The following is an 11,817-nucleotide window of genomic DNA, read 5'->3' as shown; positions in this document are numbered from 1 at the left end:
TTTAAACTGATTCATTGGACAAACAATTTTAATAGTCCTTTACCCTTCCATCCATCCCCTCTCCGTCCACTCCATCACTCAGCATCTGGCTGTTCTGCTTGCTCTTGTTCTGGGTCCTGTTGGAGTCTGTCCCTCCGCACGGGGGTCCGGGACTCAGGCCAAGGGAAGGAGCCGAGCCCACCGAGCCGTCCGACAGAGCGGGGTCTGTACCAGACAGAGAGTCTATCCTCAGCAGGTCGTCGGAAGAGGACATGGAGCCGATGGGCAGTTTGATCTACGACAGGAAAAAAACGGGAAAGGTTTTGCTAAAACGCCAATAGAGTACAGAGTACAGTAAACTTTGCTATTCCTGCCACCTTAAAGGTACATTCCACTCCAAAATGAAAAGCTGTCAGATGTCATGATGTAGTCTGATGTCATGATGCATTCGAATCCCATGTAATCAGTTGTATAGATCCAGATTAATGGGAAGTGGTTAAATCTTGACGTTAGACTACTTTAGAGATCTGAAACCGTTTGACAAACTTTGATTTGAAAGTGTAATGTCCCTTTAAGTATAGGCCTGCTATGACATCTATATTTCCCCCTGGGGATTAACCTGTTTGGGATAGGGGGCAGTATTGAGAATTTTGGAAAAAATATGTGCCCATTTTTAACTGCCTCCTACACCAACTCAGAAGCTAGAATATGCATATTATTGTTCAGGTTTGGATAGAAAACACTCTGAATTTTCTAAAACTGTTTGAATGGTGTCTGTGAGTATAACAGAACTCCTATGGCAGGCAAAAGCCTGACAAGGTTTCATGCAGGAAGTACCCTGTCTGACAAGGAGTCGTGCGTCTTGCATCTGTTTATTGAAAAGTAAGGATCTTAGCTGTAACGTGACAATTCCCAGGGCTCCGATAGGCTCTCAGAACCCGGGAAATACCTGAAGGTTGACGAGGCAGCCTCAGGCTGAAACACATTATCGCCTTTGGTAAGTGGCGGATCAGAGGACCTTTGAATGAGGCGCGTGCACAATTCGCTCCTGAGGATAAATTTAATTTGGCTGTTTAGGCTCAATGCATATTCCCGGTCGGAATATTATCGCTTTTCTACGAGATAAATGGCATACAAATTGGTTTTAAACAGCGGTTGACATGCTTCGAAGTACGGTAATGGAATATTTAGAAATTTGCGCCATGCGCGAGACCGTGATGTAGCATTCTGATAGTGTCTAGAACTCACGAACAAAACGTCGCTGTTTGGATATAACGATGGATTATTTGGGACCAAACCAACATTTGTTATTGAAGTAGAAGTCCTGGCAGTGTATTCTGACGAAGAACAAGCAAGGTAAGAACATTTTTCTTATAGGAAATGTGATTTTGGTGGAGGCTGACCTGGGTGGGTGTCTAAATAGCTAGCCCTGTGATGCCGGGCTATGTACTTAGATTATTGCAAAATGTGCTTCATCCGAAAAGCTATTTTAAAATCGGACATATCGAGTGCATAGAGGAGTAATGTATCTATAATTCTTAAAATAATTGTTATGCTTTTTGTGAACGTTTATCGTGAGTAATTTAGCAAACTGTTAGTAAATTCCCCGGAAGTTTGCGGGGGTTATGCTTTTTCTGAACGTCACATGCTAATGTAAAAAGCTGTTTTTTGATATAAATATGAACTTGATTTAACAGACATGCATGTATTGTATAACACAATGTCCTAGGTGTGTCATCTGATGAAGATCATAAAAGGTTAGTGCTGCATTTAGCTGTGGTTTGGGTTTATGTGACATGATATGCTAGCTTGAAAAATGGGTGTCTGATTATTTCTGGCTGGGCACTCTGCTGACATAATCTAATGTTTTGCTTTCGTTGTAAAGCCTTTTTGAAATCGGACAGTGGGGTTAGATTAACGAGATTCTTGTCTTTAAATAGCTGTAAAATAGTCATATGTTTGAGAAATTGAAGTAATAGTATTTCTAACGATTCAAAAATCGCGCCACTGGATTTCAGTGGCTGTTACGTAGGTGGGACGAGTTCGTCCCACATGCGCCAGAGAGGTTAATGAAGTTCAATTCAATCACTCACCTTGAGAGGTGGTATGGGCTCCTGATGCTGTGGAGCCTGGTGGTGGAGCTGATGCTGTTGTTGCTGAAGGTGGTGTTGCTGCATCTGGTCCTTCCTAGTCATCTCCATAAACATGTCATTTCTCCTCACCCGGCATCCACCACCACGGTCCCTGCCCAGTTTACCATCCATTCCTCCTCCATTCCCCCCTCCTACTCCGGTTCCTCCTCCCATCTCACCGGTCAACATTCCACAGGGCGTGTGCTGCTCTGGCTGCGGGCGAATGCGAGGCCTACCCCTGGGCCTGGGAGGCCCCTCTCTCTTTTGCTTGGTGGGCTTACGGCCCCTTTTCTTGACCACGTCCTGCGACATGAGCTGGGGAGGGGGGCCAATGGGGGGGTAACCTGTCGAGTGGTAGAAGTTAAGGTCTCCCATGAGGGGGCTGAGCGTGCCTCCTCCTCCAGCCCCACCTCCTGTTTTACGGCAACTGGAGACCAGGTCGGGGAGGAGGTCGGGGAGCCGGCGGCTGTTCAGGCGGATGTCTGCCGGCTGGTTGTCCTTGTCCTCGTCATCCTCGAACTCGTACTCCTGCGCGTAGCTCTTCTTGGGCAGCGTGTTGGGGTCCCGGCGCTCCTTGAGCAGATGGAACGAGCTTGACTTGAGTAGCTTCTTGGGGCGCGATGAGCAGAAGATGGGTGAGGTGAGGCCTCCAGGACTGACACCAGTACCGCCAGCGCCCCCGCCTGGACTCGAGGACAATTTCCCCGGGCCAGTGACGCCCATGCCTCCGGGGCCTTGCAACTGGATCAGGCCCAGCTGCTCCGTATTGACGGTGGAGGGCAGCTCATGGGTCTTGAGGGATTCCAGGTCCATGGTGCTACTGCCTGACTCGGAGAGACCGTGGCAGTACTGCACGTAGCCCTGGTCGCCACCGTGGTGGCCATGCATGTCGTAGCTGGCTCTTCCGCTTCCCCCTCCACTTCCTCTACCTGAATTAGCCTTCATGGCCTCCTCATGGCCATCTCCTGGTCCCTCTTTGTTCATCTCCCCCTGCATTGGGCCTGAGCTTCCTCCGGCGCAGCTCGACTTGGAGTAGTCGTCCGAGCAGAACATGTCCTCCATGCCGGGGAAGAAGGAGCGGTCCTCGTCTTGCAGGAGCGAGTCCGGGAAGCAGATGGAGGTAAGCGGGACGAAGTGATTCTGGCTCTGGCCGCCGCTTTTCTCCACGGGGCTGACCGTGTCAAATGGGTGCTGCTCAGAGCGCTGTTGCTGGTCCAATTGGACCTGCTGGCCCAGGGTGAGCTGGGAAGGGTGGGACTGGGACTTCTGTTGCTGTGAGTGGGTGGAAGCTGAGGGAGGGGGCAAGTGGTTGGACAGGGGGTGAGCATGGCCTTGGGAGTGGTGCCCTGAGTGGCTTTGCTGGTGGTGTGAGTTGGGGTGTTGCTGTTGTTGATGGTGCTGGGGGAGGTGGTGCACTTGCGAGGAGGCGGATAAGCCCATGTCGGGCTCAGAGAGTAATGAGTGGACCTCTGAATGTTGAGGGTGGTGGGACGCGAGCCTTTGCTGCTCTTGTTGCATGCGGCACTCTCCGCTCCCTCCACCACCACCTCCTCTCCTCTCCTCCACTCCCCCTCCATCCGTACTGGAGGTCTGGGAGAGCGAGCACTCCAGCATGTCCAGGGAGGACACCACCGAGCTCTGCTGTTGTTGCTTGGACTGGCTCTGGTCCTGTTGAGGAGGTCCATGGCTGTAGTGAGTGGCTGCCACTGCGGCCTCCAAAGCCTGGGACTGGAGTTGTAGCTGAAGCTGGGAAGCCTGCTGGGTCGGAGTCTGGTGTTTATTCGGGCCCATTCGCCCCCCGGCTCCATCCATCATAGCTTGTTGTTGGCTCACCGAATGCTGCTGCTGTTGATGGGGCTCCATTTTGTTGCGGGTGGTGTGGGACAACACAGACTGGAGCAGGTGGGGCGTTTGGCGGGACTGGTGTGTGGGGGAATCCATGAGGGAGGCTGAGGCTTGAGACTGAGAGTGCTGTTGCTGCTGGACCTCGGGGGTCTTGCGTGGGTACACCAGCTCCGAGCGCTCTTGTGGCTTCTTCTGCGGGTCCATGTGAGCGAGGGATTGAAGGTGGGCATGGGAGGCGGTGTGCTGTTGCTGCGGGTGGGAGGAGTGTTGGGGGCCCAGGGAGTGCTGGGAGTATGGGTCGCCCCGGCCATAGTGCACCACTGATCCCAGAGAGTGGTGGAGGAGGGGGTGGCTTTGCTCAGCACTTCCTCTTCCCCCAATCCTGCCACCGCCTCGTCTGTCATTCCTCTGTTGTTGTTGCTGCTGTTTCTTGAGAGACATCTCCAGCTGTCTGTCTAGGCCAGTAACCCCCCCGCCCGATTCGGTGCTGGAGGTGGCGCTGTGAGTGCGGATAACGCTCTGGAGGTGGCACCTCTCCTCAGAGCTCTTTCCCAGCTCATAGGACGACAGCCCTTTGCCGCCATCTGTGGTGGAGGAGACGGGCTGGGGAGGTGCCTGCTGTTGGGCCGTCTGTTGAGATTGTTGCTGCTGGGAGTGGTGGTGGGACGCCTGGGGCACTGGACTGGCCTGGGCTTGGAAAAGGTGCTGGATCAAGAAGTCGTCATCCACGTCCTCTTGAGACCTCTGAGAGCCCACACCTAGCATGCTGCTGGGGTCAGATTTGGTCTTGTTGGAGTTGGGGTGGTAGGACTGGGGCCGTGGGCCTCTGGTGTCAGGGTAGCCCTGAGGGGAGGACATGAAGGTGGGGGAAAGGACAGAGGAGATGTATTTGTTAGAGCCCGTTCCTCCTGGGGTCTTGGTGGGGCAGGCAGGGGCGGGGGAGTGCAACCCTGGACGGTTGATCCCAGAGTTGGCCGACGGGGAGGGGATCGACTCAGGGATATGGTAAGACCCTCCTCCGCCACCTCCTCTCTCATTTGCCATACTGCTCGTGGCTCCTCCTCCTCCTGAGCCAGAAGTCCCACCTCCTGAGCTGCTACTACCACCGCCTCCTGAGGTTCCACCCCCAGACGGCCCACCCGACCGTAAATGGGCGGGGGAGTGGCCTGGGCCGTAACCTATTGACGGACTTCCCTCTCCGCCTAGAGAGGAGGGGAGGGACCCATAAGCAGAGTCAGTCCCGTATACCACATCCGCCGAGTATGACTGGCTTTGCCCTCCCAGGCTCCCATAGCCTTTTCTTACCCCGGCTGAGCTCAGGTCTTGGGCCTGAGGGGAGCTGAAGCCGCCATAGGACTGGGGGAGGTGGGAGAGAGGGGGCTGACTGGGTGAGTATGACTGGGTCTGCGGTTGCGGCGGGGTTTGGCCTGCGAGGGCAGTGGTGGGGGTTTTCACAAGGGGTGCGGGTGAACTGTAGCTCGAGAGCCTGTGCTTGGGTAAGGGCTGCTGGGCAGACGTGGATGAGGTTGGAGGGGGCTGTTGCTGCTGGGGAGCTGGGGGAGCACTCTGGGTGGGAGGCTGCTGTCTAGAGGGGCCCGAGCTAGAGCTGGAGGGGGGGATGGAGTTTGAGGGGTGGGCTCCCGAGGCAGAGGAGGAAGAAGAAGAGGAGGTCGAAGAAGTGGAGGACGCAGAAGGGGGCGTGTGAGGGGTGCGGGAGGAGGACACCGAGCTTGCCGAGGAGTAGCCGCTGCTGGAGTTGCTCTTGGCGCCCTTCCCCACTGCTGAAGAGGTGGAGGACGAGTAAGGGGGCTGGATGATGGGCCGATAAACCTGTTCTGTCCGGGAAGAGGCCTTGTGGTCCGAGGAGGGACTCTGGTCACCTAGGGGGCTGCAGGAGAGGCCGGCATGCCGGGGGTGGGCTATCTGCTGGTACCCGGCTCCTCCGCAGCTGAGGTACTGCTGCAGGGAGTGGGCTGCCGAGGAGGAGAGCTGTGACTGGGACGGCGTGGGCCGCTGGTAGTGCTTGATTACGCTGTCCTGCCGGGGCACAGCCCTCTCCTGAACCGAGTTAGATTGGGCCTGAGCTTGGGCCTGAGCCTGAGCTTGGGCTGAGGAGAACACTGAGGCGTTGTACAACTGGGAGGACTGGTCCTGCAGCTGGGAGGACAGCAGGTTGAACTGGTGGGACTGGATGTGTAGTGCCGACGAGGCCTGGGCCGAGGAGGCAGCGCCTGTGGAGTCCTGGGCACCCCGGTAGGCTGCGGCGGCGCCCTGAGAGGACAGGAGGCGGTCGAAGCCCAGGCTGGACTGGGAGGGACCCTTGATGTGCAGCAGAGGGTCGTGGGGGGAGAGGAGTCCGTTGGAGGTAGGGCTGAACGTGGGAGTGTCCTGAAGGGTGGGGAAGGAGCGGCTGGAGAAGGAGGCCGGGTGCTGATAGGCCGAGAGGGCAGAGGAAGAGGGGAAGGAGCCCGAGCCGGAGATGAAGAGCTCGGCGGGGGCAGGGGTGTGCATCGCTGTCAGGGTCAGATAAAGAGACAAGAGGACGATTATTCAACACCCGTCAACTGAAAGAACTGACAAGCATGACTAAATAAATTGTAACCCACCCCCCCGTAAAATGTAAAAAGACAATCCAATATCCAAATGACACCAACATAACCTCATTGCAAATCACTGACACTGACAGTAATCACCGTTCAGAATATGGCGAGGTGCAACATTGCCGACATAAGAGAGGAATAACAATTCGACATTGTATGGCATTGGAAATGTCATATTGACTTTTGCGACCCCGTTTTGAATGTCAACACATTAACAACACAGGTCTGGTCACATGCCTACCTGTCTGCCAGGACGGCGTGCGGAACTGGGAAAGCAGGGAGGAGGCGGAGGGTTGAGGCTGGGGACCCCGCTGGGACTCAAGAGCAGAGATCAGATTCATGACTGAGGCGTCTGGCCCAGAGGGGCTGGAGTGGTGCAGACCTGTGTCAAATAGTCCAGAGAGACCTGATGAGACAAAAACAACCATGGGTAAACCGTGACGACCATGTCCTTATTTGACAGAAAACTCAACAGGACCCGCTTTCTCAAAAGCATCTTAAGGCTAAGTTCATCATTAGAACTGTCATAGGAGCATCGTTAAATTACAGAGCGGTTTCCCCAAAACCATTGTGACTGAAGTTGCAGTTGAAAACGCTTATTATTTACCGACTGCCACAGACCATTCGTAGAAGAGCTAAGTGCGTCGTTTAGATGCTTTTTTGCCACCCTTCCACATCACTTTATATTTGTTTTACCCTAACATACAGTGCATTTGGAAAGTAGTCGGGCCCCTTCACTTTTTACACATTGTTACATTATAGCCTTATTCTAAAATGGATTTTTCTTGAAAATGTGTTTAAAAAAATGGAAATATCACATTTACATAAGTATCTAGACCCTTTACTCAGTACTTTGTTGAAGCACCTTTGGGAATGATTACAGCCACAAGTCTTCTTGGGTATATAGCTACAAGCTTGGCACACCTGTATATTCTCCCATTTTTTCTCTGCAGATCCTCTCAAACTCTATCAGGTTGGATGGGGAGTGTCGCTGCACAGCTATTTTCAGGTCTTCCCAGAGATTGATCAGATTCAAGTCTGGGCTCTGCAAGGACATTCAAAGACTTGTCCCGAAGCCACTCCTGCGTTGTCTTGGCTGTGAGCTTAGGGTCGTTGTCCTGTTGGAAGGTGAACCGTCGCCCCAGTCTGAGGTCCTGAGCACTCTGGAGCAGGTTCATATGAAGGATCTCTGTACTTTGCTCCATTCATCTTTCCCTCGGTCCTGACTTGTCTCCAGGTCCATGCCGCTGAAAAACATCCCGATAGCATGATGCAGCCACCACCATACTTCACCGCAGGGAAGTATGGTGGTGGTGCCAGGTTTCCTCCAGACGTGACGCTTGGCATTCAGGCCAAAGTGTTCAATCTTGGTTTCATCAGACCAGAGAATCTTGTTTCTCAAGGTCAGAGTCCTTTAGGTGCCTAATGGCAAACTCCAAGCGGGCAGTCATGTGCCTTTTACTGAAGAGTGACTTCAGTCTGGCCACTCTACCATAAAGGCCTGATTGGTGAAGTGCTGCAGAGATGGGTGTCCTTCTGGAAGGTTCTCCCATCTCCACAGAGGAACTCTGAAGCTCTGTCAGAGTGATTAATGTTCTGGTACCCTTCCCCAGATCATTGCCCCAACACTATCCTGTCTCGGAGCTCGACGGACAAGTCCTTCGATCTGACATGATCTGACATGCACTGTCAACTGTGGGACCTTATATAGACAGGTGCGTGCCTTTCCAGATCCTGTCCAATTAATTATGTATTTATTTATTTCACCTTTATTTAACCAGGTAGGCTAGTTGAGAACAACTGTGACCTGGCCAAGATAAAGCAAAGCAGCGCAGCACAAACAACAACACAGAGTTACACATGGAATAAACAAACATACAGTCAATAATACAGTAGGAAAAAAGTCTATATACAGTGTGTGCAAATGAGGTAGGATACCGGAGGAAAGGCAATAGATAGGCCATAGTGGCAAAATAATTACAATATAGCAATTAAACACTGGAGTGATAGATGTGCAGAAGATGTGTACACAAGTAGAGATACTGGGGTGCAAAAGAGCAAAAATAAATAAAATAGATAACAGTATGGGGATGAGGTAGTTGGATTGGCTATTTACAGATAGGCTATGTACAGGGGCATCTGTGAGCTGCTCTGACAGCTGGTGCTTAAAGCTAGTGAGGGAGATATGAGTCTCCAGCTTCAGTGATTTTGGCAGTTCGTTCCAGTCATTGGCAGCAGAGAACTGGAAGGAAAGGCGGCCGAAGGAAGAATTGTCTTTGGGGGTGACCAGTGAAATATACCTGCTGGAGCGCCTGCTACGGGTGGGTGCTGCTATGGTGACTAGTGAGCTGAGATAAGGCGGGGCTTTACCTAGCAAAGAATTATAGATGACCTGGAGCCAGTGGGTTTGGCGATGAATATGAAGCGAGGGCCAGCCAACGAGAGCATACAGGTTGCAGTGGTGGGTAGTATATGGGGCTTTGGTGACAAAACGGATGGCACTGTGATAGACTGCATCCAATTTGTTGAGTAGAGTGTTGGAGGCTATTTTGTGAATGACATCGCTGAAGTCAAGGATCGGTAGGATAGTCAGTTTTACGAGGGTATGTTTGGCAGCATGAGTGAAGGATGCTTTCTTGCGAAATAGGAAGCTGATTCTAGATTTAATTTTAGATTGGAGATGCTTAATGTGAGTCTGGAAGGAGAGTTTACAGTCTAAACAGACACCTAGGTATTTGTAGTTGTCCACATGTTCTAAGTCAGAACCGTTCAGAGTAGTGATGCTGGGCGGGCGGGCAGGGATCGGTTGCAGAGCATGCATTTAGTTTTACAAGCATTTAAGAGCAGTTGGAGGCCACGGAAGGAGAGTTGTATGGCATTGAAGCTCGTCTTGAGGTTAGTTAACACAGTGTCCAAAGAAGGGACACAAGTATACAGAATGGTGTCGTCTGCGTTGAGGTGGATCAGAGAATTACCAGCAGTAAGAGCGACATCATTGATGTATACATAGAAAAGAGTTGGCCAGAGAATTGAACCCTGTGGCAGCCCCATAGAGACTGCCAGAGGTCCGGACAACAGGCCTTCCGATTTGACACACTGAACTCTGTCTGAGAAGTAGTTGGTGAACCAGGCAAGGCAGTCATTTGAGAAACCAAGGCTGTTGAGTCTACCAATAAGAATGTGGTGATTGACAGAGTCGAAAGCCTTGGCCAGGTCGATGAAGACGGCTGCACAGTATTGTCTTTTATCGATGGCGGTTATGATATCGTTTAGGACCTTGAGCGTGGTTGAGGTGCACCCATGACCAGCTCGGAAACCAGATTGCATAGCGGAGAAGGCATGGTGGGATTCGAAATGGTCGGTGATCTGTTTGTTTACTTGGCTTTCGAGGACCTTAGAAAGGCAGGGTAGGATAAATATAGGTCAGTAGCAGTTTGGGTCTAGAGTGTCTCCCCCTTTGAAGAGGGGGATAACCATGGCAGCTTTCCTATCTTTGGGGATCTCAGACGATACGAAAGAGGTTGAACAGGCTAGTAATAGGGCCTGCAACAATTTCGGCGGATAATTTTAGAAAGAGAGGGTCCAGATTGTCTAGCCCGTCTGATTTGTTGGGGGTCCAGGTTTTACATCTCTTTCAAAACATCAGCTATCTAGATACGGGTGAAGGAGAAATGGGGGAGGCTTGGGCAAGTTGCTGTGGGGGGTGCAGGGCTGTTGACTGGGGTAGGGGTAGCCAGGTGGAAAGCATGGCCAGCCGTAGAAAAATGCCTATTGAAATTCTCAATTATTGCGGATTTATCGGTGGTGACAGTGTTTCCTAGCCTCAGTGCAGTGGGCAGCTGGGAGGTGCTCTTATTCTCCATGGACTTTACAGTGTCCCAGAACTTATAGGAGTTTGTGCTACAGGATACAAATGTCTGTTTGAAAAAGCTAGCCTTTGCTTTCCTAACTGCCTGTGTATATTGGTTTCTAACTTCCCTGAAAAGGTGTATATTGCGGGGCCATTCGAAGCTAATGCAGTACGCCACGGGATGTTTTTGTGCTGGTCAAGGACAGTCAGGTCTGGAGTGAACCAGGGGCTATATCGGTTCCTGGTTCAACATTTTTTGAACGGGGCATGCTTATTTAAGATGGTGAGGAAAGTACTTTTAAAGAATCACCAGGCATCCTCTACTGACAGAATGAGGTCAATGTCCTTCCAGAATACCCGGGCCAGGTCGATTAGAAAGGCCTGCTCGCTGAAGTGATTTAGGAAGCGTTTGACAGTGATGAGCGGTGGTCATTTGACCGCAGATCAATTACGGATGCAGGCAATGAGACAGTGATCGCTGAGATCCTGGCTGAAGACAGCAGAGGTATTGGAGGGCAGGTTGGTTAGGATGATATTTATGAGGGTGCCCGTGTTTACGGATTTGGGGGTTGTACCTGGTAGGTTCATTGATAATTTGAGTGAGATTGAGGGCATCAAGCTTAGATTGTAGGACGGCCAGGGTGTTAAGCATGTCTCAGTTTAGGTCCCCTAACAGCACAAGCTCTGAAGAAAGATGGGGGGCAATCAATTCACATATGGTGTCCAGGGCACAGCTAGGGGCAGAAGGTGGTCTATAGCAAGCGGTAATGGTGAGTGAGAGACTTGTTTCTGGAAAGGTGAATTTTTGAAAGTAGGAGCTCAAATTGTTTGGGCACAGACCTGGATAGTATAACAGAACCTTGCAGGCTCTCTCTGCAGTAGATTGCAACTCCGCCCCCTTTGGCAGTTCTATCTTGTCGGAAAATGTTATAGTTAGGGATGAAAATTTCAGGGTTTTTGGTGGTCTTCCTAAACCAGGATTCAGACACGGCTAGGACATCCGGGTTGGCAGAGTGTGCTAAGGCAGTGAATAAAACAAACTTAGGGAGGAGGCTTCTAATGTTAACATGCATGTAACCAAGGCTTCTACGGTTACAGAAAACAACAAATGAGAGCGCCTGGGGAATGGGAGTGAAACTAGTCACTGCAGGGCCTGGATTAACCTCCACATCACCAGAGGAACATGAGGAGGAGTAGGATAAGGGTATGGCTAAAGGCTATAAGAACTGGTCATCTAGTACGTTCGGAACAGAAAGTAAAAGGAGCAGGTTTCTGGGCACGGCAGAAAAGATTCAAGGCATAATGTACAGACAAAGGTATGGTAGGATGTGAATACAGTGGAGGTAAACCTATGCACTGAGTGACGATGAGAGGGATAATGTCCCTAGAAACATAATTTAAACCAGGTGAT

General features: G+C 51.4%; 1 protein-coding gene across 2 annotated transcripts in view; it reads right to left on the bottom strand.

The window, feature by feature from the left end:
- Positions 1-11,817, bottom strand: part of LOC115162640 (proline-rich protein 12-like) — a 61,654-nt gene that overhangs the window by 23,351 nt on the left and 26,486 nt on the right. For both annotated transcript variants that reach the window (XR_003869604.1, XM_029714124.1), the window contains exons 3-5: positions 6,798-6,962; positions 2,073-6,469; positions 44-274 (exon numbers count right to left, since the gene is read on the bottom strand). Coding sequence is in view for 1 of the 2 variants with exons in the window: in XM_029714124.1 (XP_029569984.1) it covers positions 44-274; positions 2,073-6,469; positions 6,798-6,962 (4,793 nt within the window). In the remaining variant the exon portion in view is untranslated. The remainder of the gene's footprint in view (positions 1-43; positions 275-2,072; positions 6,470-6,797; positions 6,963-11,817) is intronic.

Source organism: Salmo trutta, chromosome 2, assembly GCF_901001165.1.
Source record: "Salmo trutta chromosome 2, fSalTru1.1, whole genome shotgun sequence".
Taxonomy (NCBI): domain Eukaryota; kingdom Metazoa; phylum Chordata; class Actinopteri; order Salmoniformes; family Salmonidae; genus Salmo; species Salmo trutta.
Note: the sequence above shows the minus strand (reverse complement) of the source record. Positions and strands in the feature narration are given on the sequence as shown.